Source organism: Physeter macrocephalus, unplaced genomic scaffold (assembly GCF_002837175.3).
Source record: "Physeter macrocephalus isolate SW-GA unplaced genomic scaffold, ASM283717v5 random_44, whole genome shotgun sequence".
NCBI classification, from domain to species: domain Eukaryota; kingdom Metazoa; phylum Chordata; class Mammalia; order Artiodactyla; family Physeteridae; genus Physeter; species Physeter macrocephalus.
In genome coordinates, this window is record NW_021145330.1 from 126,760 (window position 1) to 148,836 (window position 22,077).

Here is a 22,077-nt window from a genome sequence, read left to right on the forward strand (position 1 = left end):
CGTGGCCTCTCCCGTTGCGGAGCACAGGCTCCGGACGCGCAGGTCCAGCGGCCATGGCTCACGGGCCCAGCCGCTCCGCGGCATGTGGGATCCTCCCAGACCGGGGCATGAACCCGTGTCCCCTGCATCGGCAGGCGGACTCTCAACCACTGCGCCACCAGGGAAGCCCTTCTCTGGGTGTCTTGCCCACCATAGCAAGACATTCCTAAGAAGCTACCTCCTCCCTGATCCATTTTGTGGATGGGGAAACTGAGGCTCAGAGATTTATTTTTGTATCAAGACCACAAATTCAGTTGCTTCTGGGGACCTGGTGAAAACATTTCCCATCTGAAGGGGCACCTGTTCAGCTCCAGCCACTTGTGTTCATGTGGCTGGTGTGACTAGAGCTTCCAGTTTTTCAATAGGAAAACAAAATCTAGAATTTAATGTAAAAAATGGGCAACCATCTCAACTTTAAGGAAGAAAAAAACCCTACAATGACTCAAGGTCCTTGGACCACAGCGTTACAATGCTGAATCCACAGAATCTTCCCTGAATCACTGCCCCTTACTTGCTTTCCTCACAGAAAGTTGGGCCAGGCTGGGAGAACACTGCCCCATGACTCACTTTTCTCATATGTAAACATTAGGAGTGGACACAATCGCCCTGAACTGCTTTGCCTCTCAAAGCTGATGTGCCTGCTCCCTGAATCCTACCTGCCCTCTCATCTGTCTGTCCCCACAGGCCTCGCCCTTCAGAGGACAGCGACTGCTACATGAACTATGAGAGCCTCCACCATGATTCCCAGCCTGTCTACTGCAACTTGCAGTCGCTGGGCCAGGCCCCACTGGATGAAGAGGAGTATGTGATCACTGGGCGCTGAGCCTTCAACATCTCAAACTCCAGCCTACCCCCTTCCAGGTGACTCGGGGCACCCTGGATCTTCCCTGGCCTCAGTCTTCCCATCTGAGGAATGGGGCCAGGGAAGGATCATCCTTGAGGCCCCAGGGAGGCTCTGCAGCCCCCTCCCTAGACCACTCTGCTCCTCGGGCCACTCGGCTGCTAGAAGTGGAGAAGGAGAGACCCCAACACAGGGATGGGAGGGTCAACGTGTGAACTCTGTCATCACCCTCCTGTTGTTGTGCAAGTATTGCCCAATAAATTCTGCAGGACAGATGAGGCTGCTGGGCTCCCAAGACAAGAGCTCTGGGACTCCCAAATTGCTCCCAACCCGCAGTCTCTCCCCTCTGTCACTCTCAGGACCCCTTCTCAGGTGCCTGCTATCCAGACTTGGCCCCCCAGGGCAGCCCACACTAGCCTCAAAGGGATCCTTATAACTCATGAATGGGACTGCGCCCCTCCCCTGCTCACGCACACTCTATGGCTCCCCACTGCCCCCAGATTCTCAGCCTGGTGGTTGAGACCTGCGTGACCCAGCCCTGCCCAACCCACTGCCCTCTCCCATTCCTCTGCCCTTCTGGTCTGGGCCTCCTCCCCATCAAGCTCACCTCCCTCCTGAAGCTTTCATTTTCTCATGCCATTTACCCATGCCTTTCCTTTTGCCCAGATCGCCATCCCCTTCCATGTTTTCTCACTCTTAAGCATCTAAATACAGAAGCAGAACTCTGGTCTGGGCATCAGGAGGCATGGGTCCACTTCCTGACTCTGCCATTAACCCTCTGGGCTTCAGTTCCCCCATCTGTAAAACGAGGTGATTAAAATTGGCCTCTAAGGCTGTTTTAGCTCTAATATGCTGAGATACCTTAACTCATCCTTCAAGGCCCAGGTGCAATGCCAATGCCACTCTGAGAACCCTTCCCTGGTTCCTCCTCAGGCAGAGTTCATCACTCCCAGAGCTCAGTGTATTTCAAGAGTTTGTTCAGGTTCATGCCTCAGCTGGGTTTCCTGTCAGCTGCTCCCAGCCCGACTCCTGCCAAGCCCCCAAACTAGAGGAGACAGAGCTGGACACAGACACCCCCAGTCCTGGGAGGTCAAGCCTGGGCCAGAAGGAGAGATGGAACGACAGTCCCCAGAGGGAGATGAATGAAGGAGTATAAAAAGGGCTGTATGTAAGAGGGGAATCTGAAGTGGGTTTTGAAGGATGCATAGGTGTTTGAGAAGTAGAAAGGACAAGGCACACTGGGCAGGGGTCCAGCCTGGAGGTGTGAAAAGGCACATGGGCAGCAGTGTCCGGCAAAGGCAACAGTTGATGTTTGGGGAAAGACTCAGTATGGCAGCTGCTACCTTTGGGTGATCCTGACATTTAGTTTAATTTTGAGGCTCACTTGGCTTCCCCGACACCTGGGAGTGACCCAGGGTGGGAGAGGCAACCTATGAGGGTCTTCAGCCTCCTTGCATCCCTGCCCTAGACACTACTCGAGCCCCCATTCCTGCTGCCAAAAATCTGTCTTCCTCTGCTCACTAATGCATTGCCTGGGTTGACCTCTTTGCACGATTCTTACTACAATCAGCCACTTATGATTTATCTTATACTAATTTGTCCCTGCACTCAACTGAGCTTGAATGGAGTGGTTTTTGCCTACGTTGTTCCTTCGTGTTCTCAGTGCCCAGCCATGGCCTGGCACAAAGTGGGTACTCACTGAATACATTCAGGGGCACCTGCAGTCATTCAGATCTGCCTCTGGATGGTGGGGTTCACAGGGGACACATCTCACTCACTGCTGAAGCTGGGTGCTCTGTCCTCCAGACTCCCATGACAGTTCCTCAGAGTGAACAGGCAAGTGGGTGTGGGGAAGGGGCTGGGCTTGGTACATCTCAGCAATTCCAAGATCCTAAGTAGGAAAAGATATAACCTGGGAGATGTGGTGTGCATGAAAATGTTCTTCACAACTTCTCCCTGCTCTTTTTAAAAAAAATTAATTAGTTAATTAATTTATTTTTGGCTGCGTTGGGTCTTCATTGCTGTGCACGGGCTTTTCTCTAGTTGTGGCGAGTGCGGGCTACTCTTCGTCGCGGTGCTCAGGCTTCTCATTGCGGTGGATTCCTTTGTTGCAGAGCATGGGCTCTAGGCATGTGGGCTTCAGTAGTTGTGGCGCACGGGCTTAGTTGCTCCATAGCACGTGGGATCTTCCCGGACCAGGGCTCGAACCCATGTCCCCTGCTTTGGCAGGTGGATTCTTAACCACTGTGCCACTAGGTAAGTCCCTCTCCCTGCTCTTTTTATATGAAAGGATAGAGGCATCATTAACTTAAGGGGAGGTGCCACAAACAGGAGAGGTAATGGGACTCTTCCAGGTCAGGGGCAGATTCACACACCATGCACTTGATTCTGGACTGCCTGTGTTTGGAACGGTGACCCCCATGGAGGGAGAGAGAGCAGGATGGTGACAGAGACAGGGCCAGATAATTACAGAAACAGGAGTACTGAGAGATCAGAAGAGATGGAGGGAGACTGAGACCCAAAAGGGTCTCAGAAACAAAAGCAGAGGAATAGGGAGGTAGAGAAGCACAGAAACAGAGAGAGGGATGTCTCCGGCTGCGCTTGAGGACCATTGGCATCATGACCACCGTCCAATTTCTTGGCATCGCCAAGAATGTCCTGCCACCCATTCCCCGGACTGTTCCAATCATCTCATATCAGCTCCCCTGAGGGAACTGAGGCCAGCGGGGGTGGGCTCTTCCCAGGGTCACCAGCTCCATACTGGACACCACAGGGGTCAGGTCAGACAGCTTCATTTTTATTACCAGAGTTTTCCATAAACGCACACCCCGTCAGACCACCCCTCCCCAGCCCTCCAGTCCCCAGGCAGATCACCCCAATAAATTAATAATAAATACAAACATAAATACATAGGTCTGGGCCAGGAGGGAGCAGATAGCAATGGTTAGGAATCGGGTATTTCAGGTTCCACGAGCCCATTAGACAGACAAGGACAACTGAAGTCATTTCCATTGCATTTGCGCCATAAGTGAAGGACCAGGGCCGCTCACACGCAGTGGCAGTCCTTGGCCACGAGGTCGTCGAAGGGCGTGAGTGACACGCGGCCGTCGCTGTCTTGGTGCATGAGCACTACCGGATCGTAGCTGGCTGGCACGCAGCATGGGGCAGGCGCAGCACCAGGGTTCAGGCCATGCAGGCGCGCTTGCATCTGCGCGTGCGTGTTAGCCGATCGGAAGTGGCTCGGGCACGCGCCGATGCACATGCGCACGTCCAGCTCGCGCGGCGCCAACACCCAGTCAGCCCAGCCCAGGTCCTCGAGCGACGCGCGCAGGCTCTGCAGGCGACAGCAGCGCCCCTCCCCGAGCGGGCAACCGTCCCGAGTGCGAGCATGCGCGTGGCGTCGCCCCCTGGTGGCGCTTGTCCGCCAGTGCAGCTCAAGCTGGGGCTGTGCAGAAGACAACGCCTCCAGCAACTGGTCTGGTCGCCGCAATGGTCGCAGGCGTATTGCGGGAGCCCGGGAGCTTCCGAGGCTGAGCTGACGCTGTAGTGGCCGCGTCACGTCCCACGAGCTCCGCGCCTTCGGGGACAGCCGGAGAAGGGCCCTATGCAGGCGGGAGGCTGCAGGGAGCCCCTCAGTTAAGTCGACCCGGGGGATGCGCAGGTGCAGGTGGCCGCCTGGTCCAAGTCGCACTATGGGAGAGAGTAAAACCAGTCACTCGGGCTTCCCTGGTGGCGCAGTGGTTGAGAGTCCTCCTGCCGATGCAGGGGACACGGGTTGGGTTCGTGCCCCGGTCCGGGAAGATCCCACATGCCGCGGAGCGGCTGGGCCCGTGAGCCATGGCCGCTGAGCCTGCGCGTCCGGAGCCTGTGCTCCGCAACGGGAGAAGCCACAACAGTGAGAGGCCAGCGTACCGCAAAACAAACAAACAAACCAGTTACTCATGGGCCTACTGTGTGCCGGGCGCGGGGTGGTGGTGGTGTGTGTGTGCCCATTTCCTCCAACACCCCAAGCTGGATCCTACCTCAGGGCCTTTGCACAAGCTACTTCTTCTACCGGCCACACTCCTCCCCTAAATCTCAGCATGGCTGGTTACATACCACTCCAGCCTGCCTAAAATTGGCACCCACCTATTTTATTTGGTTGTCTATTATTTGCCTCCCCCACCAGAATCTCTGCGGGGATTTCTGTCTGCTTGGTCACCACTGTGCCTGGCACATACTAGGTGCTTAGTTAATACTTGCAGGAATGAATGTATATCTGATCTTTTAGAGAGACTGAGATTCCAACGCTGGCTCTGCCTCCTTCTGGCTGGCAAAATCATTTTTACTGAAGTTCTACTAAGTGCCCGGGGCTGGGGATACAGCAATGAGCTACTGTATTTTCAACTCTCTGGTTTCCTCCATATCTGAGAAATGAAGGGTGTCTGACTCCCCAGGATTCTCAGACCTCCAGGCTGGTACAGATGTTGGGGATACTGGGGAGACTGAGGTTTGAGGGCTCGCAACCCAGTCGCTAGGCTCAGAGAGAGGGAAGTTTTCCTGCAGTCCCACAGCACAAGTGGGATTGGGGCGGGATAAGAGCTCTCCCTTCTGGCCTGACACCCTTCCCTCAACTCCTCCCAGTTCCTAGCGCAGCCCACATCTCCTTGCACCCCCTCTGTCCGCTGGAGGCTCGGTGGAGGGCGTGAAAACACTCCACTCCCTCTCTAAGGCACCAGTCACGTGCAACTTTAGCAGTGCCTTGGCGCGCGATTGCATCAGATTCGGAACCAGCCCAAGCGGGTTCTGCGCATCTCTGCGCACCACTCCGTCCCCTCCCCCGCCCCGCCCTTCCGCCGGACCCCTGAATCCTTCCCACTGGAAATCCCCCTCCAACCCTTTCCTCACATCCAAGGGCAGGGACCACGTCCCCTCGCCCGACCTTGTCTCTGGGTTCTCCGGACTCTTTGAGTCTTCAGTAGAGTCTCTGGATTCTCTGGCCTTAGTTTCCCCATCTGCCACCCGGGGAGGTGTTGTAACATCTCAGGTTGGCTATGCCTCGCCTGGTCCCGATGCAAACCCAGCCTTTAGTTCCCCCATCAGCCTCGAGGGGTGACTTTCTTGCTGGGTTCACGGATGGGGAAACTGAGGCTCGGCGGTAGGTCTAGGCCTCTATGTCTGAGAACCGCTGATGGGAGCTGCCCAGGGTGGGGTCTCCGAGATTTTACTCACGCTTTGGAGTGATTATCCGGACTTGAGGAAGGGGAATGAGGTCCGGGTTCGAGTCTTCCCGGGTCTGGTTCGCTCGAAGCCGGGTCAGCAAATCTTCGTAGCGTTTCCGCAACTCCCGGAATCTGGAGACCTCAGGACTGGAGTGCACGTTTGAGGGTCCCGGGAAAGCGGGGAGGTGTTCCTGGGCCAGAGATAGGGCGCCTCCCGACGGCAGCCAGGAGAACATCAGCAGCATCGGAGAGCAGTGTGGTGGTGTCGGTCGCTGCCCTGGCATGGCTGTGTTAGTTAAGCTCTAAACTGGGACAGACCGGACGCTGCTGGACTAGCCTTTATAGTCCCCGGACTTTGTCCGCCCCCGCCCGCCTGGTCCCGCCCGCCGTGGGTGCAGAGTAAACACTCCAGGGACCACAACTGGGCGGGGTCTTTGGCTGCTTTTCAGGGGGCAGTGCTTTTTGTTTGGGGGGGGCTCCTAGGTATGCTGGGGAACCCCCCTCAGGAGCCTCTCTGAGCCTCAGTATCCTCTTCTGTGAAATGGGGACATCATCCCAGCTTGGCGGACTGGAGCGAAGACTAATTTTCTCAAAAAAGATTTATTACTATGTGCTGAAATCCACAGCAGGAGCTCAAGAGGTGAGGTGGCTTTCTTCCCTGATGAGATTCCTGCTCTCCCCTCTTTGCTTAGGGTCAAAGGCTGAAGATAGCGAAAAACAAAGGAAGCAGAGGAAAAAAAGGGCCAGAAAGAGCCAGAAAGTGCAACCTGGGGCAAATCATTCCTCTCCATCACACCTCTATTTCTTCATCTGGAAAATAAGGAAGGATTGAGACTTTCACGGGAGAGAAGGTCAAATGAGGTGTAAAGGACAGGACTAGGCACATAGCAGGTGCTTGATAAACTGGGTGTTTTTGCAGTTACTCATCTTCAGCTGGGGAACTCCTATCCATTCCTCAAAACCCTACTTAGAAAGACCCTCCTCCAGGAAGCCTTCTCTGACATTTCCTTTCCAGGCTCAGCAGGGTGCTTCCAACCCCATCCCTTCCTCCAGCCCAGCCCTGACCCCACAGCGCTGGGAGTGTGTGTGCTTGGCTCTGTCTGCCCCTGACTGGGGGCTTCTTGAAGGCTTGGGCAGGGATGAAGCTACTCTGGGCCCCCATCCTTTGGCTGGGCCTGAAGAAGAGGTGGCAGAGAATTGGGGTGCTGGGGCCTGGGGCAGTGAAGGCTGGTATCAGGTCCAGCCACCAGAGGATAGGGGGTAGAGGGTGCCCCAGGAACATCCTTTCTCCTGGGGTACCAAGCCCTTGATCTACTGCTCAGGACTCCTGGCCCCAGGCATCCATCCCTGTGCCTACTCCCAGCTTCCTGGCCTCAGAGAGGATGGGCCGCTGTGCAAAGCAGATCGTGGGGGTGTGTAAAGTGTGATGGGGTGTGTGCGGGCAACAGATACAAGGGGGGGGGTGTCACACAGCAAGGCTCCTACTGGACAAATGGAGTCCAGGCCCTCCCCACCTCCAGCTGTGTGAGCCCCACCCAAGCCTCTGGCTCCACTGGGTCTCAGCCTCAGCTTCTGTGCAGTGGGATTATCACCCAGCTATGGGGGTGAAGGGCTGAGGCTCTCGATGTGATGCCCTGGGCATTCAGCAGGTGCTTAGTAGAGACGTCTCTCTGCTCACGTCACCATCATGTCCATCTGACTGCAGCTGGTTGGGAGGCTGGACCAGTCCTCTTCTTTCCATGGGACTCATTTCCTTTCTAGGGATAAGGAAACCAAGACTTTGAGGGGCAAGTAAGGTGGGTAGAGTTGTAGGGGACGATCCCACCATGGGATCTTGCATGTGTCCACACAGGCCACGCAGACCTCATCTGAGTCTTGTCAGAATGCCTGGGTCCCCTGGGAACCCAGAGTTTGGAGGCCTGGGAGGAGTTTCTCAGAAGCCATCACCACTTACCTCCTTACCTCTCTTGGAAAGCTGTCATGGGACAGCTTCTCATGCCTCCCAGGTATGAGTGTCCGCAGGAAATTAACAGAAAATTCAACTTTTAAAGTGAACAGGACTTCCCTGGTGGTGCAGTGGTTAAGAATCCGCCTGCCAATGCAGGGGACATGGGTTCGAGCCCTGGTCCGGGAAGATCCCACATGCCGCGGAGCAACTAAGCCCGTGTGCCACAACTACTGAAGCCCGCACGCCTAGAGCCCATGCTCCACAACAAGAGAAGCCACCGCAATGAGAAGCCTGCGCACCGCAACGAAGAGTAGCCCCCACTCGCCGCAACTAGAGAAAGCCCGTGCGCAGCAATGAAGATCCAATGCAGCCAAAATAAATAAATAAATAAATTTAAAAAATAAATAAAGTGAGCAATTGAGTGGCATTTAGTACATTCACAATGTTGTGCAACCACCACCTGTGTCTAGTTCCAGAATATTTTCCTCACCCCAAGAGGAGACCCTGTCCCCATGAGCAGTCACTCCCCATCCCCCCTCCCCCAGCCCCTGGCAACCACTAATCTGCTTTCTATCTCTCTGGATTTGTCTATTCTGGACATTTCATATTAAACATTCTTTCCCCACATGAACAATTCTCCGACACCAGATGGGTGTCCTATAATTCAACTCAGTTATGGCACTGTCTACCCAGAGATAGCGTCAGACCCCACGGCTTAAGGGCTCAGTACCACAAGACTGCCCACCACCACCCCTCTTCAGATGCCAGTCACAAGTCCAGGTGGTCACCTGTACTTTTGACTAATGGCTATAAATCAAAGGTTTCCATAATCCCTTCCTTGGGTTTGATTAATTCGCTAGAGCAAGTCAGAGAATTCAGGAAATCCATTCACTCACTAGATTACAGGTTTATTACAAAGGATATTAAAGGAAATGGAGGGACTTCCCTGGTGGCGCAGCGGTTGAGAATCCGCCAGCCAAGGCAGGGGACACGGTTCGACCCCTGGTCCGGGAAGATCCCACATGCCGTGGAGCAACTAAGCCCTGCGCCGCAACTACTGAGCCTGCGCTCTAGAGCCCGTGAGCCACAACTACTGAGCCCGCGTGCCACAGCTACTGAAGCCCACGCGCCTAGAGTCCATGCTCTGCAACAAGAGAAGCCACCGCAATGCAAAGACCGTGAACCGCAACGAAGAGCAGCCCCCGCTCGCCGCAACTCGAGAAAGCCCGTGCGCAGCAACGAAGACCCAACGCAGCCAAAACTAAATAAATAAATTTATATTAAAAAAAAAAATAAAGGAAACGGATCAACAGCCAGATGGAAGAGATGCATAGGGCAAGGTATGTGAAAAGGGTATGGATTTTCCATGTCCTCTTCCAGCGCACCACCCTCCCAGCACCTCTGTGTGTTCATCAACCCAGAAGCTCTCCAAAGCCCATCCTTTGGGGTTTTATGGAAGCTTCATTACATAGGCACAGTTGGTTAAGTCATTGGCCATTGGTGATTGAACTCTAGCTCCAACCCCTCTTCCATCCCTGGAATTGGGGGATATGGGGAGGTTGGGGCTGAATGTTCCATGACATTTCACATAACCACCTCCCGAAATGAGGTTCCAGAACATTCCCAGCTCCATCACTCTCCCTTCCTTCAGATAACAGCTGTGCCCACCTCCGATACCATGGATGACTTTGCCTGTTTCCTAACTTGACGTAAACAGAACCAGCCAGTGCATCCTCTTTTCTGTCTGGTGACTTTCACTCAACACCATGGCTGTGAATGGCTGTGTTCTTCACCTATTGTGTGCCTTGTTCTTTTTCTTTGCTGTACAGTATTCCACTGTGCATGTCCAGGAGTGGAGCTGCTGACTCATGAGTGGGTGTCTGTCACTTTACGAGCAGGACCAGTAATTAGTTCCCTTGATTCCTGGAACTTCTCAAGGGGACACAGCCCGTGGGTGCTCCCTAGGGACAGGAAAGGGTGACATTAGCTCCATGGTGGTTTCCACTTCACCAAATTCTGGAATGCTGGCAGCCAGGCCGATCTGGCTCCCCTTCACAGCATTGCTAGCCGATGACCTCATGGCCAGTCCCCTGGCCAAGCTGGGAGGAACAGTGGGGCAGGCTGCAGGCAGCCAGCCAGCGATGAGCTCAGTCGGCCGGGACCCTGCATTCCTCACTGGCAGCTTCCACGAGTCCCAGAGGCCACGTCACGGCAGAGGTAAACAGAGCACAGAAGCCGGGGGTCAGGCTGTTCCCTCCACTTGGCTTAGCTCCCAACCTCCTAGAATTTTTCCTCACCACCTTCTGTTGGCCATAGGCACCCTCATCAGACACACACGACACACAAGAAACAACCCAAACCCAGTTGTTGGTTTCTCATTATGTGAGGCAAACACAGTCATGACACGAGATCCAGAAGAGGTGAAAAAGCAGGTTATTTAAAAATCTCTTGAGTTCAACGGACAAGGAGAACTGCTGTCCTGTAGCTGTGAACGTCCCTCCAGGCCAACACGTGCCTGTGTCATCGATGGGGGTCCACAGGCAGCCTGGGTTCAAATCGTGGCTTAGTCCTTGAGGTGCCAAGCAGATTTGGGAAGCATTACTAATCTCTCCAAACCTCAGTTTCTCAGTGCAGCCTGTTTCTCAGTATTACCCTCTTATAGGGCAGCACTGAGTAGATGAAGTTTGATTGGAGCTACACTCCCAAGAACTAATAACTATTGGTATTATGGGTAATTGGCCAATAATGTCTCAGCTTCAGCTAGAGTTGAGCTCAGATAGGTCTGGGCAAGCTTACTTAGAAAGAATGGCCCCCACTGGCAAACTCCTATTTACCTCTTAAACCCCAGTTTGATGCCCCATCTACCAATAAGACTTCCTTGTTCTCTGCCCCATCTTCCAATAAGACTTCCTTGTTCTCTGCCCAGGTTCCCTGAGGCTGAGGGGCCTCCCTCTGGTCTCATCCTGACCACACAAGGCTGGAGGATCTGAGTCTGGCTCTGTGCCCTGCCAGACCAGAGCTTTCTGGGACCAAGTCCCAGTATCCCTGTGTTAGTTTCCTGTGGCTGCCGTAATAAATTGCCACAAACTGGGTAGTTTAAAACAACGGAAATTTATTCTGTCACAGTTCTGGAAGCCAGAACTTTGAAATCATAGGTCGGCAGGGCCGTGCTCCCTCCAAAGGCTCTAGGGGAGGATGCTTCCTTGCCTCTTCCAGCTTCTGGTGGCCCCAGGTGTTCCTTGGCTTGTGGCCGCATCATCCCAGTCTCTGCCTCTGATTTCCCATGGCCTTCTCCTCTTCTCTGTCTATCCCTCCTCTTCTCTAAGGACACCTGTCAGTATGCAGTAAGTCCCCTACGTGCAAAAGAGTTCCATTCTGAGAGCGCGTTCATAAGTCCAATTTGTAAGTCCAACAAAGTTAGCCTACGTACCCAACTAACACCATCGGCTATATAGTACTGTACTGTAATAGGTTTATAATACTTTTCACACAAATAATACATACAAAACAAACAAACATAAAAAGTAAGGAAAACATTTTAAATCTTACAGTACAGTACCTTGAAAAGGACAGTAGTACAGTACCACAGCTGGCATACAGGGCTGGCATTGAGTGAACAGGCAAGAAGAGTGACTGACTGCAGGAGGGAGAGGGGGTGGGAGATGGCAGAGCTGAAGGATCGTCAGCAAGAGGAGACGGAGGGCAAGCTGCAGTTTCACTCATGCCCCACGTTGATGGAATGTATGTTCGCATCTTTGAAAGTTCGCAACTTGAAGGGTCATATGTAGGGGACTTACTGTATTTAGGGCCCAGTGTAAATCCAGAACAGTCTCATTTCAAGATCTTTAACTTAATTACTTCTGCAAAGACCCTTTGTCCAAATGAGGTCACATTCACAGGGACTGAGGGATCCATATCAGCTCATCAAGGGAGGTGTGGTCCAGAGAAGGGCCATGAAATTCCCTGAGAAACATCACAGCAGTGAATGATGGCGATAGTGTGGGGAGACACCTACATCTGCAGCAAAGTGTGGAGCAAAGAATAAATACCAGGGGAAAAATTTTGAGCACCTACTGTTACCAAACTGAACTCGGGTCAGCTCACCCTACACGCAACAAAGCCAATCTACTGACACCAGGTTGTGTTGAAGGAAAGTACAAGGTTTATTGCAAGGCACCAAGCAAGGGAGTGGGAGACCAGCCTCCAATCCACTCCACCTTGGCCCCTGAGTTAGTTTTTTTTAAAGGGGAAGAACAAAGAGGCTGAAATTAATCATCTTGTGACATTGCTGTGACATTTCTGTTTTTTTAAAATCAGAATTGTACCCATTCTTTTCTTTTTTTAAAATATTTATTTATTTGGTTGCACTGGGTGTTAGCTGCAGTGCTTGGACTCCTTAGTTGTGGCATGTGAATGTCTGGCACATAAGACATAATCCTTATAAGACCTGATTGGGGCGGATCGTGATCTTCACTTCACAGGCGACAACCTGAGGCCAGAGAGGCATTGTGTCAAGGCCAGAAACCAGTGAAGCTGGGCTTGAAGCCCAGGCAGCCAGCCCCCTAGCCTGCTCCGTCTCCCCCAGAGCCTCTAAAAAGAAGGGATCTGGCCACCCTCAGGGGCCAGCACGAGATGTGGGGCGGGGAGGAGGAAGACGAATTCTCCCTCTACCCTTCTGAGTTCTTGGCTGAGACCCCCTGGAATAAAAGACAGACTAGCAAGAGAAAAACACACAGAAGTTTAACATGTATATCTCGTGTATATATGGGAGATACAGAGGGAAACTGAGTAAAACTCCCCAAGAGGGCCCCAGCCACTCCCTTAAATACCATCTTCCGCTAAAGACAAAAGAAAGGTGCTGGGCCTGGGGTGGGTGTTGAGGCGAATTCTGGGAGGTGACCAAGAAAAGCACAGTAAACGAGGGTAAGATTCGTTCCGCAGGTTTTAATTTGTGCTCTCTCCACTGATAAGATTCTCCAGGGATGTAGAGCCATGCTCTTCCTCCTCGTACAGAGAGGGAGACACACTTAACAAATGGAGACTTCTTTTATAAATGTAAATGCCCCTTACAAAAGCATAACTTCTACTCTGTTTTCAGAGTTTCTCCTGTACCTGCAGTTTCTCAAAAGAATCTTTATGTCAAAGAGGCAGGCACCTTCTGCTACCCTTCAGATGGGACTGATAAAATTGCAATGTTGGGCATATGATGGGCTTGCAATACCTGGGCATTGGGAGAAGAACCCAGGCTCAGGGAAGGGAGATCCAGGTTCGAATCCTGATCATGCCAGTTCCTGGCTGTGTGACCTTGGGCAGGTGGCTTGGCCTCTCTGTGCCACTCTTCCTTCAATGTCTTGAGCCCTGGACAGGCCACAGCTGTGAGGATCCACAGGTCTTTCTCCTTGTGCTCACATGAGAGGTGCTTTAAAGGAACTCATCTATTCATTTATCCATTCACTCCTTCATCCGTTCGCTCCACAGATATTTCTTTAACATCTATTATGTGCCAGACCTCCTTTCAAGTAGCAAAAGAAAAGTCTCTAGGCATGCGAGGAGTAGAGGAAAGGGTGATTCTGGCAGGGGAACACAGAATGTTCAAAGACCCTGAGGTCAGACAGGCAACTCCAGGCACCAGGCTGGCAAAGGAACTTGAAAGCTGATGCAGGCCCATGAGGCCATTCACAGCAGACGAGCCTGGTTCAAATCCGAGTTTGGCTTCTCCTTGGCTCTGTGACAGGGGCAAGCAAGCACTTCACATCCTAGAATCTTTTCCTGTCAAAGGTAGTTTTCCTCACCTGGAGAGGTCTTTTTGCAGCTCTTCACGGTCAAGGTAAGTTTAAAAAAAAATCTGTGAGCATGTGAATGCACCCCCAAAGGTGCCCAATTGATGGCCAGGGTTACTTGAGCAAAGTCACTTTTAGTTTACTTTATTTTATTTTATTATTAAAACAATTAAAAAATTATTTTCCATTACGGTTTACTACAGGATACTGAATGTAGTTCCCCTATGCTATGCAATAGGACCTTGTTTTTAAATAAATTTTAAAATTGTGGTAAAATACATATTACATGAAATGTATCATTTTAACCATTTAAACACGTGCAACTTAGTGGCATTTAGCACATTCTCAGCGTGGTGTAACCATCACCATTATCTATTTCCAGAACTTTCCCATCACCCCAAAAGGAAACCATGTCCCCATCAGCAGTCACTCCCCATGCCCCCTCCTCCAGCCCTTGGCAACCACGGAAACTGGCCCCAGGGAGTTAACAGAAGCAGATGACTAACAGGAATTCTTGAGTTTGTCTTGCAGAGCAACAGATAGGGGAACAGCTTGTTGAAACCCCTCTGCTTGTAAACTGCCGTCACTGATTAAGCTTGCTTTAGTTATTTTTTCTTTCATTCTTTTCTTCCTCTCTTTAATTGCATACCTTCCCAGAGTCACGTAGCCCAGTTGTTTTACAGGAACTTGGAGTCAGCTCTTGTTCAACTAAGGCTGATGGAGACCACTGACCCCAAAACTGGGGCCGTGAAAGCGTTGGATCAATGGCCTTTTGACGTCAGAAAACTCCACCCTCAGATCATGCTAAGTGCCTCCATTTTTGAAGATGCAGAAACATGTAACTCAGATACGCCTGTGCAGAACACCGATCACCTCACCTTTTCCCCTACCTCCAATCACCTTTTCCTATGCCCAAGACCACCCTGCTTCTCCCATAAATATCCCAACCCCTTCGCCTTCGGGGAGGCAGATCTGAGACTTGTTCTCCCGTCTCCTCGCTTGGCTGCCTTATGAATAAATTCTTCGTCTGCTGCAAACCTCAGAGTCTCAGTGTTCGGCTTGCTGTGTGTCAGGCAAATGGACCCAGTTCCGTAACACTGGTATCAACATGTGTGTACAAGTTTTTGTTTGAACAGCTGTTTTCAGTTCTCTTGGGTATATATCAAGGAGTGGAATTGCTGGGTCATATGGTAATTTTATGTTTAACTTGTTGAGAAATCACCAAGCCTTCTCCTGTCAGTTTTATTTTTCATTATGAAATATTCCAGGCATATACACAAAAGTATCAATAATAAAGTAACAAACACCCAAGTACCTAGCACCCTGCTGAAGAAACATTCCCAAGAGAGCTGAAGCCCGTGTACATCTCCACCACCCACCACTCATCAAGCCTTTGTCTAAAATTGGGATTTGATTTGATCATCCCCATACATGCCATATATATATATATATATATAGTAAGTATATTTAAAATTTTATCAACAAAATGGTGCAGTATGCAGCTCCAACCTCTCCTTCCCCTACAGGACCATCAAACAAAAACTATCAGAATTGACTTTGTTAGAACTCTGGAAAACAGAAATTTGTAACAACTAAGTGCATGTTGAAGCAAGAAAAAGGCAACTTGAAGATGGTAGGAAAACTTTGTGGCATTTCCACTTGCCTTTGCCCCACCCATTCTGCAGCTCGGCTGTGGTCTTTTTTTTTTTTAAATTTTTGATTTATTTTTTATTTTTGGCTGCGTTGGGTCTTCATTGCTGCATGCATGCTTTCTCTTGTTGCAGCGAGTGGGGGCTACTCTTCACAGTGGTGTGCAGGCTTCTCATTGTGGTGGCTTCTCTTGTGGAGCATGGGCTCTAGGTGCGTGGGCTTCAGTAGTTGTGGCACGCGGTCTCAGTAGTTGTGGCTCACAGGCCCTAGAGCGCAGGCTTCAGTAGTTGTGGTGCACGGAATTAGTTGCTCTGCGGCATGTGGGATCTTCCCAGACCAGGGATGGAACCCGTGTCCCCTGCATTGGCAGGGAGAATCTTAACCACTGTGCCACTAGGGAAGCCCCGCAGCTGTGGTCCTGTAGCAGAAGTAACCCATGTTTCCAGTGCAGGACCCTGGTCCTTGGATCTGGTGGGAGCAGTGCAGATCTTATTCACAAATTATTGTGTAGGTCTATTCTAACCTGTCTGGTGCTTCCTGAAGGACTGACATGGGTGCTGACCTCTGAACTGCCTAACTTGGAGCTCGGGCTGGAAAAGTGGTGGGTGTTGCTCAAAAGCACTGCAAGCTGAACCAAACACATACAGACACTTAGGGAAAAAGGTTATGGTCAAAACAGATTATCAACCACTTAAACCCTGAGAGGAAAAGCTGGGGGATATTATTTGGGAAATTAGGACATTCAAAAGCACCTGTGTATATGGAGGGAATTTAGAAATCCATGTACATACCCAGGGGCAAGACTTATGCTCAGAAAAGAACTGAGAAGACTCTGAGCTTCACCTCAGGCTGATCCCTAGTCTCAATACAAACCTGGCTAAAAGTTAAAGGAGTATTCCAGCACAGAACCCATCAACAAACACTGGGAGATGCGGATTTTGTTTGTTTGTTTGGGTTTTTCATTTTTATCTCCTGGCATTCAAGGAAACCTTTGTCAAGACATTAGCCGAACATGAGCTAAATGGATAGAGACATCAGTGACCACACGTGAAAAGGAATACAGTCTTTGCAAAAATAGTTTGGAAAAGTACATAAACAAAAGGAATACTACAGCCTTCAACGATTCAAAAACAAAATCAAAACAGCAAAACCCTCAGGAAGGCGTAGAATGTGATTTCCAGAGTTTGTCACATTATAATATTCAAATGCCTAGTTTTCAACAAAAAAATCACAAGGCATAAAAACATGAAAGTATGGCCCATTCAAAGGAACAAAAGTAATTGACAGAAATCATCCCTAAGGAAGCCCAGACATCAGACCTACTAAACAAAAACTTTAAAACAACTATTTTAAACATGCTCAAAAGCTAAAGAAAAAAAGAAAGAAAAAAAATGCTAAAGGAAAACATGAAAAAAGAACTAAAGGAAATCAGGAAAATGGTTTATGAACAAAATGAGATTATCAATAAAGAGACACAAATTACGAAAAGAAACCAAACAAATTCTGAATCTGAAAAGTACAATAACTGAAATGAAAAATTCACTAGAGGTGTTCGACAGAAGATATGAGCAGGTAGAAGAAATAATCAGCAAACCTGAAGACAGGACAATTGAAATTATCAAGTCTGAAGAGCAGAAATAAGAATGAAGAAAGGTGAACTGAGTCTAAAGGACCTGTAGGACACCATCAAGAGGACCAACATATATATTATGAGAGTCCCAGAAGGAGGAGAGAAGAGAGGAAGGGCAGAAAGAATATTTGAAGAAATAATGGCCAAAAACTTCCCAAATTTGATGACAGATACAAATCTACACATCTCACAGGCTCAATGAACTCCAAGTAGAATATACTCAGACCCACACTGAGACACATTGTAATCAAACTGTTGAAAGCCAGAGACAAAAAGCGAATCTTGAAAGTAGCAGGAGAAAGCTACTTATCAAGTACAAGGGATCCTCTATAAGATCAACAGCCAGTTTCTCATCAGAAACCCTAGACTCCAGAAGGCAATGAAATGACATATTTAAACTGCTGAAAGAAAAACTGTTGACCAAGAATTCTATATCCAGCAAAACCGTTCTTCAAAAATAAGGGAGAGGGAACTTCCTGGTGGTCCGGTGGTTAGGACTTGGTGCTTTCACTGCCAGGGCCTGGGTTCAGTTCCTGGCTGGGGAACTAAGATTCCACAAGCCATGCTGAATGGCCAAAAAAAAAAAAAAAAAAAAAAAGAAAGAAAGAAAGAAGGAAAGAAAAAGGGAGAAATCAAGACATTCTCAGATAAGCAAAAGTTGAGGGAGTTTGTTACCATTATACTTGCCATGCAAGAAATGCTAAAGGGAGTCCTGCTGGTTAAAATGAAAGGACCCTAAACAGTAACTCAAAGCTGTATCTAAGACTTGAAGGGAGAAGTAAATAGTTCTACAATAACAGTTGGAGACTTCAATACCCCACTTTTAAAAATGGATAGAACATCTAGACAGAAGATTAAAGATATGGAGGATTGAGCAACTCTCTAAACCAACTAGACCAAACAGACATCTATAGAACACTCCAACAGCACAATACACATCTCTATCAAATGCACATGGAACATGCTCCAGTATAGATCAGCTATTAGGCAAAAAAGCAACTCTCAATACATTTTTTGGCATCATTTATTTTATTTTAATTTATTTATTTTTTGCGGTACGCGGGCCTCTCACTGCTGTGGCCTCTCCCGCCGCGGAGCACAGGCTCCGGACGCTCAGGCCCAGCGGCCATGGCTCACGGGCCCAGCCACTCCGCGGCATGTGGGATCCTCCCGGACCGGGGCGCGAACCCGTGTCCCCTGCATCGGCAGGCGGACTCTCAACCACTGCGCCACCAGGGAAGCCTAATTTTATTTTTTATTGAAGTATAGTTGATGTACAATATTATATAAGTTACAGGTGTGCTCTCAATAAATTTTAAAAGGCTGAAATCATCTCCAGCTACAAAGGAATAAAGCTAGAAATTAATAACAGAAGGAAAGCTGGAATGTTCACAAATATGTGGATATTAAACAACACACTCTTTTTTTTCCGCTGCAGAAAGTTTTATTGTTTCCATTTGGTCCAAGGCTTGGGAGAGGGCCCCAGGGTGGTTAAAAAGCTGCCTAGTGGCTGCAGAGATGGTCTTCAAGCAGAAGCCCTGACACCAGAGGGGCTCCTCAGAGGCCGCTGGGCTCCAGAGGCTCCTAGTCATGCTTGAGGGTATTTCCTAGAGATACTCGCCCAGCCCAGCCTGGGGACCAGCCAGCCTGTGGAGGTTGGTCAGGTGACACCCATCTTCTTGATGAGTTTCACCTCCTCATCTAGGAAGCGGCTCTCCAGGAAGTCACAGAGGTGGGGGTCTGCATGGGCAGAACCCAGGGCATGCAGATCCAAAAGGGCCTGGTTCAGGTTCTTCTCAATGAGAATGGCGTCTTCCATTGGAGTCCTGGGTTTTACCCCACTCATCCTGAGATGGCTTCTGCACATCCTGGAAGAGGGCACGGCCGCCGCGCTGGTTTTGCATTTTCAAGAGACACTCAGCGCCCTCGCACTTCTCTTCGGCCAATTCGAGGAAAAAGTGGCCCACGCCCTCCAGAGCCACATCGTTGGGATCAAACTAGAAGCCCAGAGAGAGGTAGGTGTAGGAGACCCACAGATGCATGTTGACCAGGCTGTTGATGGCGGCCTCCACCTCAGTGGAATAATTCTGATGAATCTGGGAGCTCATGGTTGATCGGTGATAAGGAGTTAATCTCGAAAAATGGTGTTGGCTGGTCCCGGTGACCGAGGATAACTGAGTGGCTGATTCTGAAGGTTGCGACTGGAAAAAATGTTGGAGGGTGGTCAGAGGCTGGAGCAAAGGGTGTCCCTGGGTCTGTTCCATCCAAACACTGTTGAAGCAAGAGACAGATGCACGGGACCGCTGAGCACACTGCTAACACACTCTTAAAGAAACGATGGATCAAAGAAGAAATCACGAAAGAAATTGGAAAATACCTGGGGATGAATGAAAACAAAAATACAACACGTTAACGAACCAAACTTGGGTCCGCTCGCCCATGTGCAGTAAAGCCAATCTATTGACACTAGGTTGTAGTGAAGGAAAGTGCAGCATTTATTGCAGGTACCAAGCAAGGTGTCCAGGTAGCTAGTGTTCAAAACACCTGAACTCCCTGGTGGCTTTCAGGGAAAGGTTTTTAAGGACAAGGTGAGGGAGGGGGGTTGTGGGTGTGTGATCAGCTCGTGGACATTCTTCTGATTGGCTGGTGGTGAGGTAATCGGGAGTCAACATCATCACCCTTCTGGTTCCAACTGGCCTGAGGTCTACGTGCTTGTGGGCAGCATATGGTTACCCTCTTCCACCTGGTGGAGTTTTCAAGTATCTGAAAAACAGCTCAAAGGATGTGGCTCAGAATATTATCTATAGCCCTTGAGATGGAACTAAAGGTTCTTGACTTTGTTTAATGGCTAAACTAGTATTATTTTGTCTTGCTTGACTGTTTTCCCTCCTTTCTGCATTTTCTCACTTCTCTGATTAAATTTATGCTTTGGAACTTGAGGAAGGCCTAGGAGTCTAATGTTCTTCTACAGACAAGAGGCAGGCGGAGGACATGGTGGAGTCATGGTGGGGGGGGTCTGTCCCAGGAAGGGTCCTGGGTCAATTATAAACATACTAAAAGTTACCAAGAACCTAACTTTATACTTTGAGGAAGTAGGAAAAGAGGAGTAAACTAAAATCAAAGGTAGTAGAAGTTAGGAAATCATAAAGATTAGAGCAGACATAAATTAAATAGAGAATAAAGAAATAATAGAGAGACTTCCCTGGTGGCACAGTGCTTAAGAATCCGCCTGCCAATGCAGTGGACACAGGTTTGAGCCCTGGTCCGGGAAGATCCCACAGGCCGTGGAGCAACTAAGTTCGTGCGCCACAACTACTGAGCCTGCACTCTAAAGCCCGCAAGCCACAACTATTGAGGCTGTGTGCCACAACTACTGAAGCGCCTAGAGCCCGTGCTCTGCAGCAAGAGAAGCCACCGCCATGAGAAGCCCACGCGCTGCAGCGAAGGGTAGCCCTCCCGCTCACCGCAACTAGAGACAAGCCCGCGAGCAGCCATGAAGACCCAACTCAGCCAAAAATAAAAATTAATTAATTAATTAAAAAACAAAAAGAACCAAAAAACTTCGGGATTTCCCTGGTGGTCCAGTGGTTAAGACTCTGCCCTTCCAATGCAGGGGACGCGAGTTTGATCCTTGGTCAGGGAGCTAAGATCCCATATGCCACGCTGTGTGACCAATAATAATAATAATAATAAACCTTCCAACAGAGAAGTCCAAGACCAGATGGCTTCACTGGTGAATTCTGAATCGTTTATGGAATAATACCAATTCTTATCTAATTCTTCGAAAAAATAGAAGGGGAAGTGACAGTTCTAACGAGGCCAGAATTACTCTGATAATAATGACAGGTAAACATATTGCAAGAAAAGAAAACTACACGCTGTGAGATAATAGGAAAATATATATATTGGTCTCTGCCCCCGGTTCCTGGCACAGAGCTCCTGAAAACCTTGTAACTTCCTACGTGATAAGAACGCTAGGAGCATCTTTTGTTCTAATATTTGGTCTTTGACCCTAGTTCCTGACACAGAGTTCCTAGATCCTCTGGAATTTCCTGGGTGATAGGAGTGTCTTTCGTTGTAATGATGGGACTGGGTGGGCTCGTGGATGGCTCCTGGATGGGGGCTGGTCACCAGAAGGGCCAAGCCATGATTAGGAGTTTGGAATTTTCAGCCACACTCCCTCCCCCACCATTCTCCAGAGAGGGGGGATGGCCTGAAAATGGAGTTAATGATTGATCATGCCTACGTGATGACGCCTCCATAAAAATCTCAAAAGTACCGGGTTCAGAGAGCTTCCGGGCTGGTGAACACGTGGAGGTGCTGCAAGAGGGCATGGAAGCCTTGCGCCCCTTCCGGATGCCTTGCCTTCCACATATCTGTATCCTTCTCATGTTCTTCTTCTTCTTTTTTGCCGGGGGAGGGGGGGCGCGCTTAAAACAGTAGCAATTTATTTTCTCATAGTTCTGGAGGATACAAGTCTGAAATCAAGGTATTGATAGGGCCACGCTCTTTCTGAGATCTATAGGGAAGAATCCTTCCTTGCCTCTTCTAACCTCAGGTGTTTGCCGGCAATCCTTGGTGTTCCTCGGCTGGTAGATGCATCACTCCAATTTCTTTTTAAATTAAATTAAATTTTATTTATTTATTTATTTTTGGCTGCGTTGGGTCTTCGTTGCTGCGCGCGGGCTTTCTCTAGTTGCGGCAAATTGAAACTATGATGAGATACCACCTTATTTATTTTTAAAATTTATTTATTTATTTGTTTGTTTGTTTGTTTATGGCTGCGTTGGGTCTTCGTTGCTGCGCGCGGGCTTTCTCTAGTTGCGGCAAATTGAAACTATGATGAGATACCACCTTATTTATTTTTAAAATTTATTTATTTATTTGTTTGTTTGTTTGTTTATGGCCGCGTTGGGTCTTCGTTGCTGCGCGCGGGCTTTCTCTAGTTGCGGCGAGTGGGGGCTACTCTTCGTAGCGGTGCGCAAGCT

General features: G+C 49.5%; 2 protein-coding genes and 1 pseudogene across 2 annotated transcripts in view; 1 reads left to right on the forward strand and 2 right to left on the reverse strand.

Moving 5' to 3' along the window:
• LRRC25 (leucine rich repeat containing 25) overlaps positions 1–1,827 on the forward strand; it is a 4,260-nt gene extending 2,433 nt beyond the window's left edge. The window contains exon 2 of the mRNA XM_007116918.3: positions 724–1,827. Coding sequence (XP_007116980.2) covers positions 724–862 — 139 coding nt within the window. The 3' untranslated portion in view covers positions 863–1,827. The remainder of the gene's footprint in view (positions 1–723) is intronic.
• Positions 1,828–3,798: 1,971 nt separating this feature from the next.
• On the reverse strand, positions 3,799–8,015 carry GDF15 (growth differentiation factor 15). The gene is made up of 2 exons (XM_007116917.3): positions 6,092–8,015; positions 3,799–4,570 (listed from the first exon to the last, which is right to left on the reverse strand). The coding sequence occupies exons 1-2, from the start codon at positions 6,363–6,365 to the stop codon at positions 3,927–3,929; spliced, it is 918 nt and encodes a 305-aa protein (XP_007116979.1). The 5' UTR covers positions 6,366–8,015; the 3' UTR covers positions 3,799–3,926.
• A 10,094-nt stretch (positions 8,016–18,109) lies between these two features.
• On the reverse strand, positions 18,110–20,512 carry LOC112067629 (ferritin light chain-like; annotated as a pseudogene).
• Between the last annotated feature and the right edge of the window lie 1,565 nt (positions 20,513–22,077).

Bases quoted from the DNA above. Each gene is read 5' to 3' on its own strand.
- GDF15 (XM_007116917.3), bottom strand. From the start codon at position 6,365: ATGCCAGGGCAGCGACCGACACCACCACACTGCTCTCCGATGCTGCTG. The intron at 4,571-6,091 runs GTGAGTAAAATC...TCTCTCCCATAG, and splicing joins CCGGATAATCACTCCAAAGC to TGCGACTTGGACCAGGCGGC.